General features: G+C 43.1%; 1 protein-coding gene across 4 annotated transcripts in view; it reads right to left on the bottom strand.

Moving 5' to 3' along the window:
- Positions 1–24,953, bottom strand: part of AGTPBP1 (ATP/GTP binding protein 1) — a 567,598-nt gene that overhangs the window by 220,065 nt on the left and 322,580 nt on the right. For all 4 annotated transcript variants that reach the window (XM_029617286.1, XM_029617267.1, XM_029617279.1 and 1 more), the window contains 3 exons: positions 13,110–13,263; positions 4,460–4,640; positions 2,975–3,104 (listed from right to left, as the gene is read on the bottom strand). In XM_029617286.1, the coding sequence (XP_029473146.1) occupies positions 2,975–3,104; positions 4,460–4,640; positions 13,110–13,263 (465 nt within the window). The remainder of the gene's footprint in view (positions 1–2,974; positions 3,105–4,459; positions 4,641–13,109; positions 13,264–24,953) is intronic.

Below are 24,953 nucleotides of genomic sequence, written 5' to 3'. Positions count from 1 at the left end.
CTTTTGCCTTAAGGAAATCTTTCAATTCTAAATTTTAAGACAATAGAATTTATGGATTCAGTCCCATCCAACTGTCTGGTTTATTTAATTAATTAAATAAATAAATAAATAAATAAATAAATAAATAAATAAATGGAATGCATTATTTTTCTTTATCAGGCTATATTATGCTATGTTAAAAACCATGCCATGTAATTTAAGAACATAAGAGGTGCCAGGTTGGGTCAGACCATTAGCCTATGGAGCCCAGCATCCTATCTCTGACAGTGGCCAGTCCAGGTCACTTGGAAGTACCTGTACAATTCCAAATAGGAAAGTTCTTAAGAGCAAATATAAGAACATAGGATATGACATACTGGGTCAGGCCCAGCATCCTGTTTCCAATAGTGGCCAATCCAAGTCACAAGTACCTGGCAAGTACCCAAACATTAAATAGAGCTCAAGCCACTATCCCTTATTGATTAATAGCAGTTTATGGATTTTTCCTCTACAAACTTATCCAAACCTTTTTTAAACCCCGTTTTATGCTGCTCACTCCAAGAAGCGGGAACTGGAGACACCCAAGGCTCTCTCTTTTAGGAACATATTTAATCCTTTTTTGAAATCAACTAAATTATTAGCCTTAACCACATTTCCTTTTAGGAATCAGGAGACTTGAGATAGCTCCCAAGGATTAGGTTGAAAGTAAGAATTTAAGAGAAGGCTGCCATAGCCTAACATTTAATATCCGAGAATGAAAAGGACTTTGGGGTAGATTTAAAAAAAACAAAAACCACGAGGGCTCCATGTGCACACAGTTCCCAGCTCGCACACATGGACATGCCGATTCTGTAAGATGCGTGTGCCGGCGCGCATGTTATAAAATCTGATACCCATGATTTCATATCGGCGCGAGCATGTGCGCGCGGGTTCCGCCTTGTGTGCGGAACCGTGGGGGGGAGGGGGGGGAGGGGATTTTATTTTTTAAAAAGCGCGGCAAAGCAATAGGGCCTTCCCCTGTTCCCTCCCAGTCCGCTCCAATAAAGGAGCAGACTAGGAGAGAACTCCCTTAAGTCCCTACCTACCCTGCCACCCGTTTCCCCTCTCCACCCCGACCCTAAACTAGCCCTATCTATCCCCAATTTTTTCATTTTTTACTTTACCGCTGGAGCAGAAGTAAATTTGGAGCCCAGGGCAGGGCCTAATGGCCGTTGTCCCGGCCAGTCTCCGCCCCCCCCCACCCCGATCCCGGCCCTCTCCATTCACAAGTCCCAGCACTTCTGTGCGTATCGGGGGATATGCGCATGGCCAGGCCCTTTCGAAAATGCACGCGGCACATGCAGGGCCCACCCCTTGCGCATAACCCCCAAATTGTATGCGCGCGGACCTTTTAAAAATCGCATGTTTGTATCTTATTAATGTACAATCTATCTGCAGGGCCAATATCCAGCTGCTATCCAACTGCACAATGTAATTAAACTGATCCAGCTAACTTGGTGTGGAACTCAGCAGCATAGCCACACCTCTGAATATATTCGGCTATCTTAGAGTTAGCTGAATAAGTTTATCCAGTTAATTTTAGGACCACCAAATATCAGTCCTACACTTATCCAACTAACTGAACCAGATAATGCTGAATATTGTCCAGCCAATTTATTTGGATAATTGCCAAATGGCTTTGCCCCAGAATGCCCCCATCCTGCCACACACTTAGATGGCTAACTTTCTAACTGGATGAAAATTTAAGAGGCTAAGTGGCAGCCCGCAGAGACACAGAATAGGAGAAAAGCCTTAGCAAATAAGGCCCATAATTTGCTACTACAGAGTTGGTTGCTTTCAGAATCATGGAAAAAAAAAAAAAAGAGAAATGTTTACTGTTTGGGATGTTTCAGCAAAGTTGCATTTAACTGCGGTAAACCCTGCTGTAAACAGACGATGTTTAGAGAATCTCTTGAGACCTAGCTAAATGTCACAACTAAAGGGTAGATTTTAAAAGGTGTGCACGCGCATCCATGTGCCGATTTTAGTGCGCGCATGTTATAAAATACACGGGCCCCTCGTATGTCCGGGTGGCTTGCGCAAGGGGGGGGGTGATGTAAAATTTTGCAAATTTGCACAGCGACGAGATCGGGGCTCCCCCAGTTCCCTCCCAGTCTGCTCCAATTTAGGGGCTTTCCTACCCCCTACCCTAAACTCCCTTCCTCTTTCCTCCCCACCCTCTAAATCCCCCCCCCTTTTTTTTTTTTAATACACCTTTTTTTCTTCGAGTTACTTCAGCGCCCGACCTGAAGTAACTTGCATGTGCTGGCAGCCGGCCGGCGCATGAGGCTCCAGGACAGCCATGAATGGCGCTATCCCGGCCTGCCCCCAGCCTGCCCCGCTCCACCCCCTGGACCGCCCATCCCTGCCCCCCCCGGCCAGCCCATTTGTCAGAGCCTGGCACTTATGTGCGTATCGCCACTAAAACACGTGGCCTGGCCCTTTTTTTTTTTAAATGCACGGAGTGCGCACAAGGCCCGGCCACGCGCGTAAGTGGCGATTTCTACGCGCGTGGCAGATTTAAAATCTGGCCGTAAAAGAACAATTGCCAAGAAATGTAATCTTTTTGGAAACAGAATACATGAAAATTAAAAAACTAATTTGGTTTGTTTTTAAGGATTTTGTTGTTCAACTATCACTTCATGGAAATTCTAGCAGTTTTCCCTTTCAGTTTCAGAGACTGGAAAGTGACTGGCTGCTGAAGACATTACAGTTTCTAATAGTAGGTGAAATCGCTACAACTCACGGATAACTTCATGAGATAAATATTCTCACTGTTTGTATTTCCAGGGCCACATGTAAAAATCTTTAGAGCTCTAAGTCTTGCCTCTAGAGACTGGAGAACCAAAGTACACAAATCTGTAAAAGACTTTGCTTCTAGAATGCAAAAAAAAAAAAACAAACCCAAACCTTTTTCATAAAATTTAAATTTACAAACCATTATAAGCACACTTACCAGAGGCAAACGTCTTATAGCAGACATGTACTGCAGCAGACCTTTGGCATGATAGATTGTAGGATGCAGATCAAGGTTTGGGCTCTGCCACTGTCTGTTCAGATCTTCTCCACTTAAAGAACAGCGATGGCTGAGACAAAGGTTATTTAGAGAAATCAGCATCTTGTTTAAGAAAAGGTTAGTTCAGCTTTAAGACTGGACACATACTGCTGCATTTTTAAGGGAATCAAGTGTCACACAGCTGATGCCAGCAAGGTTTTGTTTCCTTGTTTTGCATGCAAACCAAGCTGTGATATTAGCAACTAAACAGCAGATCATTCGTTTTCGAGAGGGTGGATAGACTGGCATATAATGCTGTCACTTTACTATCTGCAAAATTAAAATAGCATTTGAACACTATATTTGAGGGAGGGGGCAAGTATCATACATGTATCTGTGGAAGAAATGTAGCATTATTGTTTTTAGTCCTCACAAAGTTTTCACTCTAAAGAAACTACTAAAATGAAATAGTAACTTGAAAAGAAAAATCTATTCCACAGCATCAACATGCCCCAAAGCGAGGATATAGCTCATTGTGGTTGTCATTGTGAAAAAACATTCACAATATTATAATAAATAACACAGGATTATGGTGCAAGCATATTCTCTGTTTCATTTTTTTTTTTAAACACAAAACTGATGGTGTGCTTTAACATGTCAGTATTTTAGTGACTTTAATATTTACCTAAGTGGTCATCATCAGTTGAAAACAGGCCCTCTAAGCTCTCAAATGACACCAAGTATGATACAAAACTCCAAAAATACATTAGCACTAGTCTTCTTTAATTATAGCTCATCTGCCTTGCCCACATTTAAAACCTGATGCTCTGTGGCCACAGTATGAGAAAACCTTTTCTAAGATGTAAAAAACACTCATAATTGGGGCTTAATTGCAAGAAATGTATCATACAAAAATATGGCTGCCTTTCTAAAAATTCAAATTGCATGGCAGTTTCTTCTAAAACTACAGCACCTAAAACATACATTCAAATACATTATATCTGGGAAAAATGTTTAAAAAAAAATTAACATTGTGGGGAACACTGGGATAACTCCTCTCTTCATGCTGACTACCAAAATAAAGAAATTATTTCATTACTAGTAAGAAACCTAACTGATGGGATGAGGCGTATACAGCCTGCTGCATGAATTGTATGGAGCCGTATTGCATTTGAGGAGAAAATAGTTATTCATGGGCTTGAGGTTTCCTTTTCTAAACAAATGGCCATGGCATTTATTCCAAACTATTCACAAGATGTTATCAAGCAATTTTTTTTTTTTTTTTTTAAACAACGGCCTCCTGCCATCTCTGCTTCTCTTGGGGAGGTGTTCTGTTTTCAGTAAATAATTTAACAAGGATCTCCCAGAAGTCCCCAAGAAGCTCCCACCAGCAACTTACTGAAGCTGATAAAGTACAATAGACCAAAACGTGCGAATTTCACTTACTTTCCATTAATAACACCATCTGGGTTCAGCATAGGAACAATTTTGAAAATATAGGATTCCCGTAAGCTTTGGGCAGAGGGGCTATTGCTCATCAGGTACTCCAAAGTCCCCTTCATAACCCAGCTTGCATTAGTCTCTCCAGGGTGAACCCGAGCAGTCAGGAAGACATACGGACGATTCCCTACAATATGCACAGAATGCGGGAAACTTCAAACTTGAAGAACACTCACTTTGTCAAACAACATACTGTATGCTACACTGCAGTTACAGCGCCCTCTCTGGTTGAGGGCTCACTTGCAGAGAGAGAAACGGGGAGGAAAGAGCATCTATTGGTATCCTAAACATAGAAGACTACCAATTGCTTAAAGTGCCTCCAGCTGCTCAAACAAATAAAAGAAATAGAAAGCACCCAACAAGATAAGAGACAAAACAAACATTTGTTTCATTTTAGTTTAGTAGTGAGAGAGATAATTTACAGATCTGGATATATTTCTGTTTCATCAAAGTCCTTCTATCTTGCCCGTGACTGCTGTGCAGTTACTTCGGTGTTTGAGTTGGCTGTGGTCTCTGACCATACAAATGGGTAGCTCTTGGCCTTAGTATCCAGAACACAAATTTGTTAAAACCATTTTAACATTTTTATTTTGCATGGCTCCTTTAAAACTTTCAGCTCAACTGGAACCTGTTCTAACTGGACAATGGTGGCATAAGCCATCATGTGCAGTTAGCTGGGGTTTTATCCATTTAAAATCCTTCCTGCCAGCCAGAAGAGCTAACACAGTGATAATCTTCCAGACAAAAGGCAGACACTGTTTCCCCCTCCGGAACTGGCACATGTGCACTCATCTGAAGAAGGGACTTGTGTAGTCTTGAAAGCTCATACATATCTTTTTTTTTTGTTGCCTGGACCCTCTCAAGTGAAAGTCCCAGGACTTGCTGTTCTACTCCACCTTGCTGCACACACTGCTCCCTCTCTTCTACGCCTGGCTTCCTGATCCACTGCTGGTCGCGAGCAGCCCACGCTAGATGCAGTGACTTCATCAATTGGGCATCAACAAGCCGGGAAAAGGGGGGGGGGGAGGCCCAACAAACAACCTGCCCCTTTGTGTGCCCCTTCTTAGGCCACTGGACCCTGGTCAGGGAATGCTGCAATGTCATTTAGAGTAATGTAAATTTATTATTTTTTTAAACTGCAGTGGGGTCATACTGGTAATGTCGGACCTTTGCATTTCTATTTTGTTTGTTACGGTAATAATGGATGGGGCTATCTTGGGTATAACTGACCAGGGGAGGTATGCAGGGCTGTTATGACATAGAAGAGCTGTTTCGACAAACAGAATTTTGTTTTCTTTGTGTAAAGCTCAAGTGGAGAATTGAAATGCTTACAACTGTAGTATTGATGGTGAGCTGCAAGTGGGCTACATTAATTTAAGGTCAATAAAGGCAAAGGATAATTATATCTCCAATATCATCTCTCAGTATAACCTAGATGTGCTGTTAATTACAGAGTCCTGGCATAAGGATCATGTCATATTTTTGCTGAATCAAGCTTGCCCAAACGGCTATGGGTATGTGCAGCAAGCACGTGGAGGTGGGGTTATTATTATTCACAGGAATACATTTCATATTCGTAAGCAAGATAATGTGGCCTGCTCGTCAACAGATCCATTATTGGATAATATGTTTAATATATTTCCTTCCAGGTTATACAGTCGGGGAGGTTAGCCAGCAGAGTACCTGGAGTAATTCAATTTAAGTACCATAAGTTTGTGCTCATTGGAGATTTTAATACATATGTAAATGATGTTGCCTCCATATATGCCAGGGAACCTTTGTCTATAATGTCTTTTGAAAAACTGCCTACAGCTAATATGCCATCTCACACATATGGGGAGGGGGCACACATTGGATTTATAATTTTGCCACAAGGATTGGGTGATGTATGTGCTTGGTCTTCAAATTTTAAAGATTTTATGGTCATATCACTCCCTTATATTATTTAAATTGTGTAGTGTATGAAGTCAAAAGCTACTTAGTTATGGTGTGGCAAGATGGCGGCATGAACCGGTCATCCGGAAGCTGCGCTGGTTACCTGTTGAATTTTTCCTAGGAAAATGCCTGCTAAGATAAAAGGAAAGGTCCATGTCTACCCCTCAGACACGGACTCTCAAACAGTGCAGCGTTTGATTACAGCCGACGTACCCGGGAAGGCTACTCAGCAGGGGGAGGAAGCCCCCGCTGTGACAGTCGGTGAATGAGCATCGACATCACTGGGGGAAATTATACTAAGTCCCCCGGATCCTCGCTCTCCTATGGTAATTACTTCTCCTGACCTCATGCTGGCTGCCGCGTCACGGAGCACCGTCACGGCTCATGCGATGCTGACGGGAGGAGGCCAGAGAGGAGGAGAAACCATGACACTAACAATGTCTGTGGAAGCCTTGGGAGTACCGGGAGGTGTAGATATGAGACCGGTGCCGCCTACATCGACCCCCGACTAAGGAGCTGGAGGCTTTTGGAAGTGCCACGGATGGACTGGGGAAGGCTACACTGGCTGGAATACCAGTGGTGGGGAAGATGGGTGAGTCCTTGCAGGTTCCCCATTTTCAGATGCCCCGTAAGCCAGTGATAGTAACATTGGAGGCGATTTGGGACGTTATAGCTGCTTTAGGTGGTTCTATGCAGGACTACAACAATAAGCTGGATTATCTTAATATTAAAATGGAAACCCATGAGGTCAATTAAATGAAATAAAACCACGGCTGGACACAGTTGAAACAGGGTTGCAGAGGTCTCAGGACTGTAATGCAAAACTGATAAAATATCTAAATAATGTCTCCCATAGGCTGGGAAGTCTGGAAAATCATTCGAGACATTTAAATTTACGTTTCCTTAATTTTCCCAAGATTGTGGGAGAACCTCTTATTATTACATTAAAAAAGTATTTCCTCTAAATTTTAAAATTTGAGGAAGGGAAAACTCCTTGCATCAGCAAGTTGTTTTTTCTTCCTGTTTCAGCTAAGGATGGAGCTCCTTTGCAAAACCGTACAGAGATTCTGGGAAACTTGACCCAGTTCTTGGAGGACTCCACAGCTGAGTTCTACGAACGAGCAACTCTCTTGGTACCATTTATAATCGGAGAAGGACTTGAGCAAGTCATGAAAAGATATTTTAAGTCCATAGAAGTTCCTTTTTTTGGATCCTTGATCCGTATATACCCTGACTTCACACGAGTAACACAAGATAGGAGAGATTTCCTCACTCTTTCGTTTCAATGGGATTCTCTTTTACTTTAAGATATCCGTGTAAATGTGTTGTTAAATCTCAAAGGGAATATTATGTTTTCTTTTTCCCTGAGCAGTTAAAATCATTTATCAAAGCAAGGAGGGTCATAATAATCTCTCCTGATGATTCTAGGTCTGAGGATCCATAATTGAAAGGATAGCCTTATATACGTTAAGCCTATTGCATGCAGCTTTTCACTTGTTATTTTCTCCTTGAAAATTTTCACCCCCTTTGTTACCTATGTTACTTAATGGGAAAATGTATATTTCTTGGAAATTTATATTTGTTTATTAGGTTTAATGTATATTATAGCATTTTTATTTTCGCACAGTAAGAATTGTCTTGCTTTGTTTGGTCAAAATAATAAAAATAAAATTAAAAAAAAAAAAAAGCTACTCAGTTACCAGGGCAAGAAGCTAATACAGCCTAATGTGGTAAAGGAAGAATTTCTTTATGAATGGAAAACAGAGTTCGGTAATGAGCCTGCCTACTGCCAAACAAGACTGCGGTGGCAGAGCCAGAGAGATGCGTGGGTTGCTACAGGGTTTTGACAATGATGATTCTTATATCTTGGTACTATTAGATTTAACAGCAGCATTTGACATGGTTGCCCAAACTCTGGTATGCCATCAGATGAAAAAAATTGGAATAAACGGAAGTATACTCAAATGGTTCTCTCCTTCCTAGTCGATAGGACTTTCCAAGTCAAACTGGGCAACCACTTATCTGACACATTCCCAATCGATACAGGTGTCACCCAAGGCTCTGCATTCTCTATATGCTTCTTCTGTGTAAATTACTAGCAGAACTAGGAATCAACTTCTTTTTATATGCTGGTGACATATAGTTCTATATTCCTATCGATAAATCAATTGAAAACACAGCAGTGAAACTCTCGGCATACATGAAGGCAATACAGCAAAAGCTACTTCAGCTTAAACTATCACTAAACACAAAAAAAAATTGAAATCGTGTGGCTAAAGAGAAACCAATCTATAATTAAACCGCCATCCCTAGACCTGGGTAATTTTCACATCACACCCTCTGAGCAAGTGCAAGATCTAGTAATACAGATCGATGAGAACATCACAATGAAAAAGCATATAAATAAATTAATTAAATCAGGATACTCCAAGCTGCGAATTTTACATTGGTTGAAACCTCTACTAACATCCCAAGACTTCTGCACTGTTTTAAAAACACTAATATTCTTAAACTTAAATTACTGTAACTCCCTATTACTAGGCCTACCCTCAGAACAATTAAAACTATTACGGTTACTACAAAATGCCTCTGCAAGACTATTGTTAGGGAAAATAAAATTTGACCACATCACCCCTTTGCTGATAGATCTACATTGGCTGCCAGTACAATCAAGAATCCACTATAAAGTACTAACACTAATTTTCAACATAATCAATGACAGAAACTCCAGCTGATTAGGCAAGACTCTCCAACCAAATACACCAAAAGGAACACCAAGATCACAAAACAAAGGGCTATTAACCATACCCACACAACGGAGCACACATCTAATGCACATAAGAGACCGAATGTTTTCTATAGCAGGCCCCAAGTTGTGGAACTCTCTACCAGAGTCGTTACATCTGAATACAGAAAGAAAGAGATTCAAATGTGAACTGAAAACATGGCTCTTCAAAAATGCATATGATCTAACATAAAATTAACAACTTGTAGAAAATCACATAGATATTGTTTGATGAACGAGCAACAATGATTAAGAGACTTAAAGAGTATGAAGACAACTTACTGAATACCTTGTGAATGTTATTTAAAAGAAACTAATTTATCATGAATTACTATTATAGCAATCTAGTTAACATGTTTTGATGTTGTGTTGACTTATAATGTGAATGTTGCTATTATAAACCATTGTGATCTTCTTTTGGAATGACGGTATATAAAATGCCAAAATAAACAAACAAATAATGTGAAATGGGGTGAATTGTCAGCCGAAGACTTGATCGCTAGATGGAATAAGAGCTTATGAACTGTATCCGATAGGGTGGCACTCTTAGGAGAAGCAACAGTAGGTGTGGAAATAGGGTAGCACTCTGTTGATGCAAGCATTAAGAAAATGTCCCTCAGGAAGATTGAAGCATTATTATGTTTGTGGTGAAGAAATGTATAGAGATCAGTTAAGGGAATACAGGACAGCCTGTAAAAAAGCTAAGCATGCCTATTTTAATGATAGAATAGAGAAGTCTATTAAGCACCCTATGGAATTGTTTGCTACTGTACAAAACATGACATCTATACTGAAACTGAATATTCATAAACTGCCAACTTGCAATAAGCAGGCAGTTTACTTTGAAGATAAAATTGAAAGATAAACTCACAATTTGATATAGTTTGCAACACTTCTGTTGATTCCTCTGAGGATAGGAGGGAGATGAAATGGAACACTTTTAGGCAGGTTACAATTAAAGAGTTGACTTCAACTATAGGGTAGTTAAATCTATTTTTTCACCTTTAGATCCCTGTCCATCTGCTATGGTTAGGAGTCTGAAGGGTGAATTGTTTGAGGTTATCAGGGCCATCACTAATACATCCTTGGCCCAGAGCCCAATGCTCAAGCAGTTGAGAGAAGCAACAGTTATAGGCTGGTTTTAAAGGATGAAAAATTGCCAGTGGAGACCCTTAACCAATTATAGACCTGTGTCTAACCTGCCAAAATTAGCTAAGGTAATAAAAAAATGTTTTGTTGCAACTAATTGAATTTCTGGAGGAAAATGTAATCCTAGATGAGCAGCATTTGACACTATGGGACACAATCTGTTACCTTCCTGTTTGCAGAATTTTGGGGTGGATGGGGCAGTTTTGATCTGGTTCACCTCCTTTCTGAAGGACAGAAAGCAGTGTAACAGCTATTCCATCTGGAGACCCCTGCTTTCTGGGGTTCCACAAGGCTCGGCGTTACCTTCTGTCCTATTAAATATTTGTCACCTTTAGGTTCCTTGATTAAATCACTTGGGATCATTTATTTCACCTATGCTAACAACATTCAGATATTTATACTAAGCAATAAGGAAAGCATCATCCTTTATTCATTTTATTTAGCATTTAATAGAATAAATGCCAAAGAAATACTAAATAAAATAAAGGATGATGCTCCCCCAGTATTGCTTTTCAGGAAAGCCTAACTAGCATTAGACATTGGTTAACAAGCAATGGGATGGCATTAAATGTCCATAAGACTAAAGTCTTACGGGCTGGCAAGCAGACACCAAAACATGGTAACATGGTTTTACCGTTTGAGAGACTTCAACTAACAATTTTAACAGAGGCTAGGAATCTGGGTGTACATGTAAATTCTAAACTTTGAAACCTGTCCAGCGCTTGATTAAATGTATCTGGTAATAAGTTATAAAATGATTAAACCATTTAAACTTCTTCTCACTGCTGAAATGTTCAGAACAGTAGTTCCAGTACTAGTAATGGATCATCTTGACTACTTTATCACGTTTACCAACAGTTCCCAAAATATACTGATGCACCAAAATGATTTAATGAAATATCAAGGCGAATGAATCTTCTTTGTACTGGCATTTCTTACTCAAAAATACTTTTGTATTACCAGTATTATATTTCCTCAATAGGACCTTCATAACAACTCATGGCTACTCAATTGCATTGAGGTATTTTTTTTACTGCTTTTTGGGGTCACATATAATCATTGGTCCAAAGATATGTAGTGGGGTTTTTTGGAACTTTTCTTATACTAATAAAATGAGCTTCTAATCTCATATACACAATAGTAAAAGAATTATTACTTCCTGTAAAAGTAGCGCTTGCTTTTATCTTCGACCTGACATATCACGTTTCATCTATAACTGCTTCAAGGGCATTCTGCTTAGCAATGACAGCATTTTATTTTGTGAATGCATTTTATCTTTCAAGTGTTTCAATGATCGGCCATTTTGATTTTCACCTGTCAGCAGGTGCTAAGCGGAATGCCCCTGAAACAGCGGTACATGAAACGTGATATCACGTCGATCCAAAGATAAAAGCAAGCACTGCTTTTACATGAAGTAATACGTCTTTTTCTATTTTGTATATGAGATGAGAAGCATAAGAAGAGTTAAAAAAAAAAAAACCCACTCCATATCTTTTGACCAATGATTATATATGATCCCAAAAAGCAGCAAAAAATACCTCAATGAAATTGAGAAGCCATGGGGAGTTTAGGATTCTATTGCCTTCATCTTGACTACTGCAGTAGTTTGCTTGTTGGGCTCCCAGAAAAGCTGCCTCAGGCTATACAGCTGATTCAAAACGCAGTGGCTAGGCTAACTGGAACTGGTTTTCAAAACACATTACTCCAGTATTGCAAGAACTGCATTGGCTTCCAGTAAAATGGAGATCAGTATGTAAAATACTTGTGATTACAAATAAGCTGCTCTATTTGGAAGATCCATGCATGGTAGTGAATAAGTTGCACTGGTATGAGCTTGCCTGTTCCTTGCGATCATCAGGGACAAAGTTATTCAAAGCTCCAGCAGTTAGTGGCTAGCACCTGCAGTGTACTCCTACAAGAGCTTTTTCTCATGTTTCCACTTTATGGAATGAGTTGCCAGTTAAGTTGAGGGAGGATAGCGATGTAAAATGTTTTAGGAAACAAATGAAAACACGTATGCTAGGGAGGCTTTTAAGTAATTTTATTTCAACTTATTTATAACTGATAAGTTTGCTGTACTTTTTGTGCGTGTTTGTTTTTTTTAATATATTTTATGTCTTAATTGTATTTATGTTTGTTTTATGTGTGACTTACTGCAATCCACGCTGAAATATATTTTGGAAGGAGTGGAATATGAGATGGTTTAATTAAATAAATAGATAACCAAAAAGGTATTACAACCTTCAAAGATGCCAGTAGGGGAATTGAATACCAAAATATCACAACAAATAGGCTGAACAGTCCATAGTGGAGCCAACACCATGGTCCTGACATGACCACCATGCTAGTATAGGAACAGAGGTGGCCATGCTCACTGCAAATCCTCTTCTTCATTAATTTGAAATAATTTGTTTCGGAGAAAAACAAGCTCTAACGCCATGGCAAATACCACAAGAAAGTAAAATAAGGGGACATATAATTAAGTACATTATTGTTGCTTCTTCATGGTATCACCACATGAGACCTTCCCTTTGTCTGAAGTGCACACATTTTATCAACAAATTTTAAGTCAATAAGAATCAGAAGGCTGCCTACAACAGATGCACCCAGGAACAAATGGACAGCAGTGCAATGTCTGTACGTCAGTTGACTGAAAACCATCTGATGTAAATTAATTTAAAAATCTTTAAAGTATGTCAGAAAATAATAAAGTAAACTAGTACTTACGGAACTGGCAAATGTGTTCGTAGTACTTGGACTCTGGCATGGCTGTAATCGTGACCACGGGACAGCTGTTTCCACCTAGGGTTTGACATAACACATCTTGCCGAAAATAAATCTGTTGAGGGTTATGTAAGGTTTCCAATCTTTGAAGATGCATCTTCACCCCAAAAATAACAACAGGATGGTTTAAGTTCTTTGGCATTTTGATTTTGAAGAACATAAATGAATAGGGCCTTTTTAGGTCTGCACAGCTTCTCTATGCCAGCAGGTACCAGTCAGGCACTAAAAAGAGTCTCCACATCAACAACAACTCATGCACAAACTAGTCACTGCTACACTCTTCCATAGTCAATGCTAACAAAACAAGTTTTTCAATACATTTTTATTTATTAACTAAAACACAGAAAATTTTAACATGCCCACATTAAAAAAGTTTTCCATGCATGCTAAAACAGCACACAATGCGTGATCGAATAAGATGTTAGTGCATGTATCAATATGTAGCCTCAATAGCATGCTAATATAAAAACTATAACATCTATATGCTAATAGCATCAGAACACATTTTAGCAAGTGCTACACAAAATATCATGTGCCCCTTGAACTGAGTATGATCAGTGCTCTTTTCTTCTTTGCTGTCTTTTTCCTTCAAAACTGCATAACAGTAAACCCAGCATTTGGGGCTGGTTGTCAGTACTGAGCGGAAGAAGCAGAAGTGCTACTGGACCCCAGGAGAGGAGGTGAAAGGCGAGTAGGAAAGAATTACTAGACCAAACATAGGCACCTCAGATGTCTCAGAAGTAGTAGGAAGAGGAGGAAAGTGTCAAGACGCTGCTGGAGGAATTGGAAGCAGAAGATGGTTAAAAGGCTACAGAGGCAGGGACATGACCATGCCAAGCAATGTTTTGTTTCTTTTTTCATGATAACAACATTTTATAATTGATTCACAAAAACTCCCAGAGTCATTGTGGATTGCCTCCTGTAAGTGGCACAAAAGTAGAGAAGAAAATCCTTGGTCACCAGGATTTTTCTAGTGGTCTTTCCCAAAGAGCACAGTGGTGTTTTCAAACATCTGTTCCAGAGTCTTGTTGTTCTCTTGTTAAATGCAGCAAAAATCTGTTGGCATGATCATATCCCTACCTCTGTAGTATTTTATCCATCTTCTGGTTCCAATTCCTCCAGCAATTCGGCACTTTCCTCCCCCTTCTTATGCTGCTGCTTCTGAGACATCTGAGGCACCTGTGTTAAAGTCTAGTTATTCTTTTCTCAACTCCTTTCACTTCCTCTCCTCAGGTCCAGTAGTACTCCTGCTCAGTACTGACAAATGAGGGGGGGGAGGCGCAACAGAGATCCAGGTGAAGGTAGAGAGTAGTGTTGGCTTCTATATGTACTACCTCTCTGCAGTGTTTCGAAGAATACAGCAGGTGAGCACAATCATAGCTACTTTTCTGGGGAGTATTTTAAGTTCCCAACCTGAGTAATTCAAACATCTGAAGTGTCTTTTAAAATTCAAAATGTCTGCTTTATCATGAAATGAGTGGATACATGGGTCTCAGTGTGCTTTCAGTCTGCTGAACTCTTTGCAAGAGTCACTGGAATGAACCCCAGCTGTCACAAATATCCCACATCAGCTAGGACAGAGCTGACCAACTTCAGTCCTCAAGAACCACAAACCATGAGATAGTCGTGCATGCAATGTCTTCATATCCCATGCATATTCATTCTGGATATCCTGAAAAACAGGACTGTTTGTGGCTCTTGAGGATTGGAGTTGGTCAACTCTGACCTAGGAGAAAGATAGCGAGAGTAAGCTGTATTGACTGTCTGGCTACCATACATGCAGCTTTGCATTGAGGATGTCTTTCCTACTAAATGCCAAGGTCCCAACCACACACACCCACGATAATGGCAGCAAGAGATGACGGTTTGTGTGGATATGTTAATCTACTGTCAGCCTTGAATGTGGTCTTTTAATTGATCAGTATTATTTGCAGGGCTATGCTAGCTGAAGATAGGCAGAATGTGAAACTTACTTGTAGATAAGTTAAAGGTGTACTTTCCCTCCTCCATAATGGCCCTCTGAATCCCTCATAAAGGGCATAGTATCAGGAAAGTTATGGCAGAACCTTGGATACCGGGCCACCACATTCATTAGATATGCACATCACATACTGCTTGCACATTCAGAAATAAAAGGATTTCCTGTTTCTAAAGGCACCTTCCCTTTTATAAGGTGGCATAAGCACTATATATATTCAATCAATTGCACCCATCATGCTATATAGGCCAATGAAATTATAAAATTCCATTCTGAGGTCCTGCCATAGCTCCTACTGTAAGTTGCTATAAGCACCCCCTGCTATACTGCCGATTGGGATAATGAACAACTGCAGCAACTGTGGTTTGAAAAGACCCAAGGTGAGATAATATAAAGAGGTAAACAGTTAGACAAGCCCAAATATGGTGTGACTTATGAATGAATTTTAAACAGAAGAAAAGATAGAAATATCACTTGGTTGTCTGATGATCAATGCCAGATTTAATGTCCTCAAATATGGTCCTAATGGCCTGAACCTCAAGCAGTATACATAGGTCAGATAGAGATCTATCATTTCAAGTCTAAAGCTAATCCACTTCAGTCAAAGTTTCAGGAATGGATGGCTTGCTCAGTGCAATGTTTTTTGAATAAGACAAGAATTGCAAAATAATTAATCCCAATTTCAGCCTCAATACGATACTGAGGATCAGCCAAAACAAGGTGGATTCTAGGCCTGAAGATGCATGGCTGCAGCTGCCTCCTTGCTCAGTTCTACTGTTCCTGTCCTCCTCATGCTCCGGAGCATTTCTGGACACCTCCTTTCAGACTCCCCCATCTTTCTCCTCTGTCCCTTCTCCTCAATCTCTTGTTCTCTCTCTCCTCTGTGCACTTTTCTAGTCCTGCAACAGCTACTCCTGATCTATCAGTTACATCTCCTCCATCTTGAGCCCACAGTATATCCTGGCAGCAGAATTGGAGAAATTACTTACCTGATAATTTCATTTTCCTTAGTGTAGACAGATGGACTCGGGACCAATGGGTATAGTGATAGCAGTTGGAGACGGAACAGATTTGAATCTGACGTCAGCCTTAGTACATATACCCCTGCAGGATGCCATGCTCTTCAGTATTCTCTTTGAAAAGCAATTGTGGATATATGTGTGACTGAATAACTTGATTAACTTGGTTACCTTGATTAACTTGTATAACTTGGTTAACTTGATTAACTTGAACTGGTTGATGTGGTTATAGCTGGAGACCTAATCTGGTACAATACTACGAGGACTATTCCAGATCCCCCCTACTGATTACAGCATCATCACACAATAGGAATCATTAATAATTACTATCATACATTTGCACAATACTATAATTCATTATGTATTACAACATGTATATAATCCCATACAAAGAGATCATTTATTCAAATTTTTATTATTAATTTATATTGCACTTCACCAATTCACACAATATGCATAAAATATACAATTTAATCAAACAAGATGAGAGACCTCATCCATCTTATAACTCTGGAAATGTCATGTTTACATAACATAGTATAATACATATACACTATAATACTCCACAGGCATCTCCTATCCCTATCCCTTTAATATCCTACATTCACACTCAAATCATACACATAAAACCTGAACCCACCCATAAAATCCAATTAGTATTTCAGTACTCATTCGTTGTTTTAAACATCTAATATGTTTACTCCATTTCATCCCCACGATTCCAACAATATTCACCCGTATTTAAACCTCTAATACATTACATTAACATTACATTATTTTCATACATATATATGCTGTTCCACTCCAATAGTATTCACCCCCCTATTCCAACGACGTTCACCCCCAACAAGGTGCCTTGTTTCACCCTGCCAGGGCTTCTTCAGGGGAAATTTTTAACACACTCAATCTCCTCAGGGGACAAATTCTTATTCACAGTCGAGTACTAATCTCAAAAATTCCATATACATCCACAATTCCCGATCAGATCAGTCTCTCATGATTCCACTATTCAAAACAACTTTACCCGACTCCATTCCAACTTTACTGCCATTCTTCTATATTACTTTTATGTCTGTGCCGGCAGGAAGACAAAACAAACCCAGTATTAATAAACTCTCCAAAAAATGGCAGCGTGTAGTTAGCTTCTCTTGCGGGGAAGAACTCCAGTCCATCTCTCCTCATGGATCAACCCAACCATAGCTGGAGACCGCCAGTGCACTCAACCAAGAAACGCCGACACCCAGTAGGTATGGGTGTCCTAATTAGAGGAAAGCTTGGCTTACCCGTGTTTGTCTTGTTCTCGGGGATTGTCCCCCAAGGTTTCCGTGATTGTCGGCAGCCGTGGACGGGATGCTGAGTCCATCTGTCTACACTAAGGAAAATGAAATTATCAGGTAAGTAATTTCTCCATTTCCTAGCATGTAGCAGATGGACTCAGGACCAATGGGATGTACAAAAGCTACTCCCGAACTGGGTGGGAGGCTGCCCGTGGCCCACTTAGTACTGCCCTTGCGAATGCTGTGTGCTCCCGAGCCTGAACATCCAGGCGATAGAACCTAGAGAAGGTATGACTGGAGGACCATGTCACTGCCCGACAGATCTCGGCGGGTGACAGCATCTTGGTTTCCGCCCATGAAACTGCCTGGACTCTAGTGGAGTGGGCCTTGACTTGTGGAGATGAAGGTTTGCCTACCTCTATGTAGGCCACCTTGATAAATTCTTTGATCCAGCAGGCTAGGGTTGCCCGTGAGGCTGCTTCCCCTTGTTTCTTCCCGCTGTGAAGGAAGAAGAGGTGGTCCGTCTTTCGTACGGATTACAACTTTTCCAGGTATCGGATTAGGAATCTGCCGACTTTAAGATGGCGAAGGCGGTGAGATTCCTCCGAGTCCTTATGCTTGTCTGGCGATGGTAGCGAGATGGTTTGATTTAGAAGTGAGAAACCACTTTTGATAGCTGTATGGATTCCGGTGTGAACCTAAGGAATGGTTCTCGACAGGACAGTGCTTGGAGCTCAGAGATGCGACTGCCACTAGAAATGCAGTCTTCAAAGTTAGTAGGCAGAGGGACAGACCGTGGGTGGGTCTGAAGGAGACTCCTGCTAGGAAGTCTAAGACTAGATTGAGATTCCATAAGGGTACCGGCCACTTTAGGGGTGGTCGGATCTGCTTGACCCCTTTCAGGAAGCGGGAGACATCCGGGTGAGAGGCTAGGCTGCCGCCCTCCACCTTGGCTCTGTAGCAGGCCAGCGCAGCCACCTATACTTTGATGGAGTTGAGAGACAACCCCTTCTGTAAGCCGTTCTGCAGGAATTCCAGAATTGTGGGGATCTTAACTGTCCACGGGAGGATGTCGCGATCTTCACACCAGGCTTCAAATTTTCTCCATATTCGTATGTAGGTTAGAGATGTGGAAAACTTGTGTGCTCGGAGCAGAGTGTCAATCACCACCCCCGAGTATCCGCTCTTCTTCAGGCATGTCCTCTCAATGGCCAGACCGTAAGAGAGAACAGAGTTGGGTCTTCGTGGAGGATCGGGCCTTGTTGGAGCAGATCCCTGTGTGGAGGTAGAGGGAGGGGGCTCCCTGTCAGTAGTCTTCGCATGTCTGCGTACCACGGCCTTCTTGGCCAGTCCAGGGGCCACTAGAAGTACTGGGCCCCTGTGGTGTTCTATCTTGCGGATGATCCCGCCCAGTAGTGGCCACAGAGGGAAGGCATAGAGCAAGACTTCCTGTGGCCAGACCTGGACGAAGGCATCAATCCCTTGGGATTGTGGTTCTCGTCTGCGACTGAAGAAGTTGGGAACTTAGGCGTTGGACCGGGTCGCCAGGAGGTCCATGGCTGGTGTTCCCCAGTGGTTTATTATCAACTGGAAAGCTGTGGCCGACAGCCTCCATTCCCCTGGGTCTACACTTTCTCTGCTGAGGTAGTCCGCAGTGATGTTGTCTTTTCCCACAATGTGGGCGGCTGAGATCTCTTGTAGGTTTGATTCCGCCCACTCCATTAGGGGTTCTATTTCCAGGGACACCTGTTGGCTTCTGGTTCCTCCCTGTCAGTTGATATAGGCCACTGCTGTGGCATTGTCTGACATGACTCTGACAGATTCGCCCCGGAGTCTGTGACTGAACCATAGGCAGGCTAGCCTGACTGCCCGTGCTTCCAGTCGGTTGATGTTCCATCCCGAATCTTCCTTGTCCCACTGCCCCAGGGTGGTCAGTTCTTGGCAGTGGGCTCCCCACCCTCGTAGACTCGCATCCGTGGTGAGCAGGATCCAGGTCGGCAGGGATAGCCTTACTCCCTTGCTCAGTCCGGTCTTCTTGTAGCCACCATTGTAGCTGGGTTTGAACTTCCTCCGGGAGCTGTGGTCGAACGGAGTAGTTTTGGGACATCAGATTCCATCGTGACAGCAGGGAACGCTGTAGGGGCCGCATGTGCGCTGTTGCCCATGGGACCACTTCCAGTGTGGATGACATGAGGCAAAGAACTTGGAGATAGTCCCACACCCTGGGGCAAAGACTGATTAACAGGTTTCGCAACTGGTTCATCAGCTTTGTTCTCCTTGTAGGAGTCAGAATAACCTTGTCTTGTCTGGTGTCGAACCTGACTCCCAGGTATTCCAAAGATTGGGAGGGCTGCAGACTGCTCTTGTTGTGTTGACCACCCACCCGAGGTTTCCAGTAGAGTTTTGACTCTGTTGGTTGCCTGCTGGCTTTCCTCTGGGGATTTTGCTCTGATCAGCCAATCGTCCAGATATGGGTGTACAAGGATTCCGTGCCCTTAGGTGTTCGGGGGGAGGGGCGCTGGCTTCTCTTGTTCTTGTCCTCCGGTAGCCGCGGTACTGGGGATTCACCCCATTTGTCTGTTAACTTTTCCAGTTCGCTTCCGAACAAGAGGGTTCCCTTAAAGGGTATTCTCATGTGTCTTGTTTTGTAAGTCATGTCAGCTGGCCAGCTTCGGAGCCAGAGTTGCCTTCTGGCTGCCACCACGAACGAGACGCCTCTGGCTGCCAGGTCGGAGGTCGCATCCGTGAGGAATAATACTCCTGGTTCTAGTGCTTCGACAGGTGTGGTGGCGTTCCTGATCTTTGATAAACAGGCGCATGTCACCATGGCGCAGCAGGCCGCAATCTGTAGCGACATAGCTGATATGTCGAATGACTGTTTGAGGATGGATTCCAGACATCTGTCCTGGGCATTCTTGAGTGCCGCTCCTCTCTCGACTGGAATGGTAGTGCGCGCTTAGTGACCGTACAGACCATGGCATCCACGTTGGGGAATGCCAAGTGATCTTTTGCCGCGGGGTCCAGGGGGTACGTGGCTGCCAGGGCCTGCCCCCCTTTGAACGTGGCCTCCGGAGAGTCCCATTCCTGGTCAATCAGCTGTTGAACAGCTTGCAGCAAAGGGAAATGGCGGGGGGTCTGACGGAGTCCCTCGAGGAGGGGATTCGTCTTCGGTTCCCCTGTAGCCCTTGTGCCTGGGATAGCGAGCTCTTTCAAGCTGTCTGCAATGAGGTCTGAAAGCTAGTCTTTGGCGAAGAACCGCTTCATGGTTCGGTAGGGTTCCGTTCCTGGAGGGATTTCTCCTTCCTCCAGGAAGTCTTGACCCTCATCCGAGGTGTCCATGTCCTCAAGGCTGAGGCTTTTGGGCGGGCGAGGCACTTCTCTGGGTTTAGAGGGTCCCGGAACATTAGGGTCCTCTAGGGAAGGCTGTGATTGTGTCATCGTAGGCACCGGTTGCATGTGGACAAAGGTATGTAGGCCTTTGAAGAATTCTACCCAGAAGAAAGATGCTGGGTCTAAATTGAGAGGCACTGCGTCTCCGGGAAGCCCCGTTTAAAGGAGGCTCCCGCTGGGAGTAGTGAGGTCCGGTGTACTGTCGGTGGAACCGGATTCCCATATCGGCTGGGGAGGACCTTGGGCTAGATCACCCAGGGCCTTCTCGCACTGTATACATAAGGCCGTGACCTCTTCGTGCTGCGCAGCTCTAAAGTGGCGTACTGGGCAGAGGCCCTGGGCCTTAAGCTTCTTGTCTGGTGGTGCCATGATTTGTGTGCGCCAAAAGAATGTTTGTGCATTCAAGCGTATGCCAGGAGGCTGAGATATGCGCTCCAGGTGCGCCGAAGTTGTGCGTGTAGGTCGCATGCGCATGCCGCTCTGCGCACGGGGTTTTTTGGGTTTTTTTTAACTTATGCACCCGGCACAGTTGGGTGCATGGCTGTGCGCCCGGCGCCCTTGCGCGCGTCGCTGAACTTATGCGTGCGCACGGCTCGCCTCTGTGCGCACAGAACGAATCGGTGGACAGGGCGGCGATCAAATGGAAATAGCAACGGCGACCACACGGGCAATATGGCGACCACCTCGGAGGGTCTCCACGTGGGAGGGCCCTCGTATCGAACCAGGGTCTAGCCCTGGTAAGGCTGATCAACCCGGTAGCACTGACGCCGGCTGGCGATCTGTGCAGCTAGTCGAGCCTCGGAGACCGGAGACTTTTAAGAAGTTTTCTACCTTACCTTGACTCGGTATTTCCCAGTCTCGTTCCAGGCTGTCTCCGGCTGCGGGGCAGAGGGAAAAAATACCTTCACCGCCGCACTCGAATTTTCACCCCTTGCCTCTCAGCCGCACCCGATGCCGGGGGCTAAGCCCACGCCGGGAACCGGCTGCCAGACCGAGGCCTACTTCTGAGGGATCGCAGAAATCACCTCAGGAATCTTGACTGGAGGAGGGACTCGTAGGTATCACCGCAGGAGAGCGGGGCTTGTCTGTAGAGGTAAGTTTTCTTCTTTGTTTTGGATTTCTTTGGTTAGAATACTCGAACGCTGTGCAAGCATGTATAGAATCCTGAACTGCTATGGAGACGGAAAATACTGAAGAACATGGTGTCCTGCAGGGGTATATGTACTAGGGCTGACGTCAGATTGAAATCTGATCCGTCTCCAACTGCTATCAGGAGCACACTATACCCATAGGTCCTGAGTCCATCAGCTACATGCTAGGAAAGCATTTTTATAGCTCGCATGCTAAAAAATTAACACTTGGTTTACACTGGAGTTAAATTTTAGGCGTTAGCAAGTGCCTGCGGACCAAATAGGATTTGCAGCAGAGCACATCATGCTATTTATTGTGCCCATGCTAAAGTCTAATATGCATGCGACATACTTCATTTATGTACATGCACACGCTGACATCTTCTGAGGCCGGTTTAGTGTACACGCTAAACCTTAAAGCATAGGCCCCATAATTGTTCACAAATATAAATATTTCAATGATCCAAAACATTTTTATTGTAATTTTCTAAAGTATCTTGTAATGCCTTCATTTAAGTTGTTAGAACATAAATGCCATGCTGGGTCAGCCCAAAGTCCATCAAGCCCAGCATCCTGTCTCCAACAGCAAGTATCCAGCAGATCTAAAAAAGTATTTCCTGTCACGTCCAGGGACAGCAATAACTTGTTTTAGTCTACCTGGCCAATAATATTTTATGGACTTTTCCTCTGGGAAAATGGCCAAGCTTCTTAAAGCTCACTATATTAGTCACCTTGAACATGTCCTCTGGCAACAGATTCCACAGCTTGATGGAGCAGTCAGTGAAAAAGTACTTTCTACAATCTGGTTTAAATCTTCTGGTTGTTAGCTTCATAGCCTGTCTGCTTGTTTTGTATTATTTGAAAGGGTAAACATCTGTCCTTTATTTACCCATTCCACCCCATTTACAATCTTATAAACATCTATCATGTCCCCTCTCAGTTGTTTCTTTTCCAAACTGAAGATCCCAAACCTGCGTAGCCTTTCATCATAGAGGAGTCATTTCATCCTCTTTACAATGTTTGTTGCCCTCCTCTGCACCTTTTCTAGTTCTTCTATATCTTTTTTGAGATAATATTTAAGGTCCAGTCACACTATGGATTGATATAGAGGCAATGTGTTATGTGTTTTTTTCTCCATTCCTTTTTAGATCATTTTCAAAATTCTATTTGTCTTTTTTGACCACCGCCACACACTGAGCCAAGGATTTCAAGGTACTGTCCCCAGAAGGACTCCAAGGTCCTTTTCTTAAGTGGTAACTTCCAATACACAACCCAGCATTGTGTGCCTGTGGTTGGGATTATTTTTACCTATGTGCATCACTTTGCACTTTTCCACAGTAAATTTCATCTGTCTTTCAGATTCCCAATCTTCTAGTCTCACAAGATCCTTTTACAGTTCCTTGCAATCCACTGCTGTTTTAACAACTTAGTATAGTTGTATATCATCTGCAAATTTAATCACCCCACTCATTCATTTTTCCAGATCATTTATTAATATGTTAAACAACATAGATCCCAGTACCAACTCCTGTGAAACTTCATTAATGCCCTTTTCTCCATTTGGAAAGCTATTTAGTCCTACTCTTAGTTTTCTGTCTTTTAAGCACTTACCAGTCCACAATAGGATACTGCCTCCTTATGAGTCTTATGTGGGACTCATAACTAACCAAATAATTATATCAAGCAGCTCAGCTGTATCTACATGTTTATTTACACTTTCAAAAAAATCAGTATGGCAATACTTCCCTTTGCTAAAATCATGTTGATGCTTCTGCCATGTCTATTTATGAGGCTAGTGATTATATTTTTAAGAATAGCAATTACCATTTTGCCCAGCATTGACATCGGGTTCACTGGTCTACAGGGCCGGTGGAAGCACTAGGCAAACTAGGCCTGGGCCTAGGGCGCAGAGTATTAGGGGGCGCCGCAAGCAGTGGTATCCCGAGGGGAGCCAATGCCCCCGGGCGCAGGGAGGCTCATGCGGCCACCGGTGGACCTTATCCCATTGGCGGCTGAGCAGTGACACATAGCTGGCAGATCGGCAGGGCCGTAGTGGAGCTCACATCACCACAGCCCGAAGAAAAAAGTCACGTTTAAACGTGCAGGTGCTCCTCCTCCTTCCTGCCTGCACAGCCCCGGAAGAAAACGTTGCCGGAGCCGCGCGGGCAGGAAGGAGGAGGAGCATCAGCGTGTGCAGAAGAGGAGCAGCGCTTACGGGCCGCCGCAAATCCCAAGTCGCAGCGACCCGAGAAGAGAAAGAGGCACAGAAGCAGGGCCACTGCGGACCCCACATTGCAGCGGACGGCCCGAGAAGATCAGGGCCGCTGCAGAGCCCATCCTGCGACGACCTGTGAAGAGGAGGTCCAGAGGTGAGAGAGAGGCTGAGGGTGTATGTAGAGTGTGTATGTGTGTGTGTATGAGATGAGTTGAGAGACTGTATGTGAGAGTGAGTTGAGAGACTGTGTGTGGGAGTGAGGACCTGAATGTTTGCAGAGACAGCATGTGAGGAGCCTCTACGTGTGTGAGAGAGAAAGCATGTGACAGTGAGAGCTTGTGCTTGAGCAAGACAGCATATGGGAGTGAGAGAGAGCCTGGGTGTGTGAGACTCAGACAGCATGTGCCAGTGAGAGACTGTGTGTATGAATGACTGTATGAGAGAGCATGTGACAGTGAGAGCCTATGTGTGTGTATGAGAGAGAGAAAGCATGTGCCAGTGAGAGACTGTGTGTATGAATGATTGTAAGAGAGAGAGCATATGACAGTGAGAGCCTGTGCTTGAGCAAGACAGCATGTGGGAGTGAGAGAGAGCCTGGGTGTGTGAGACTCAGACAGCATGTGCCAGTGAGAGACTGTGTGTATGAATGATTGTATGAGAGAGAGCATGTGACAGTGAGAGCCTATGTGTGTGTGAGAGAGAGAGAAAGCATGTGAGAATGAGAACCTGCCTGTGTTTTTGAGGGAAGAAGATGAAGAGAAAAGAAATAGAAAAAAAG

The sequence above is a fragment of the Rhinatrema bivittatum genome, chromosome 1 (assembly GCF_901001135.1).
Source record: "Rhinatrema bivittatum chromosome 1, aRhiBiv1.1, whole genome shotgun sequence".
Taxonomy (NCBI): domain Eukaryota; kingdom Metazoa; phylum Chordata; class Amphibia; order Gymnophiona; family Rhinatrematidae; genus Rhinatrema; species Rhinatrema bivittatum.
This window is presented reverse-complemented; position numbering and strand designations above follow the sequence as displayed.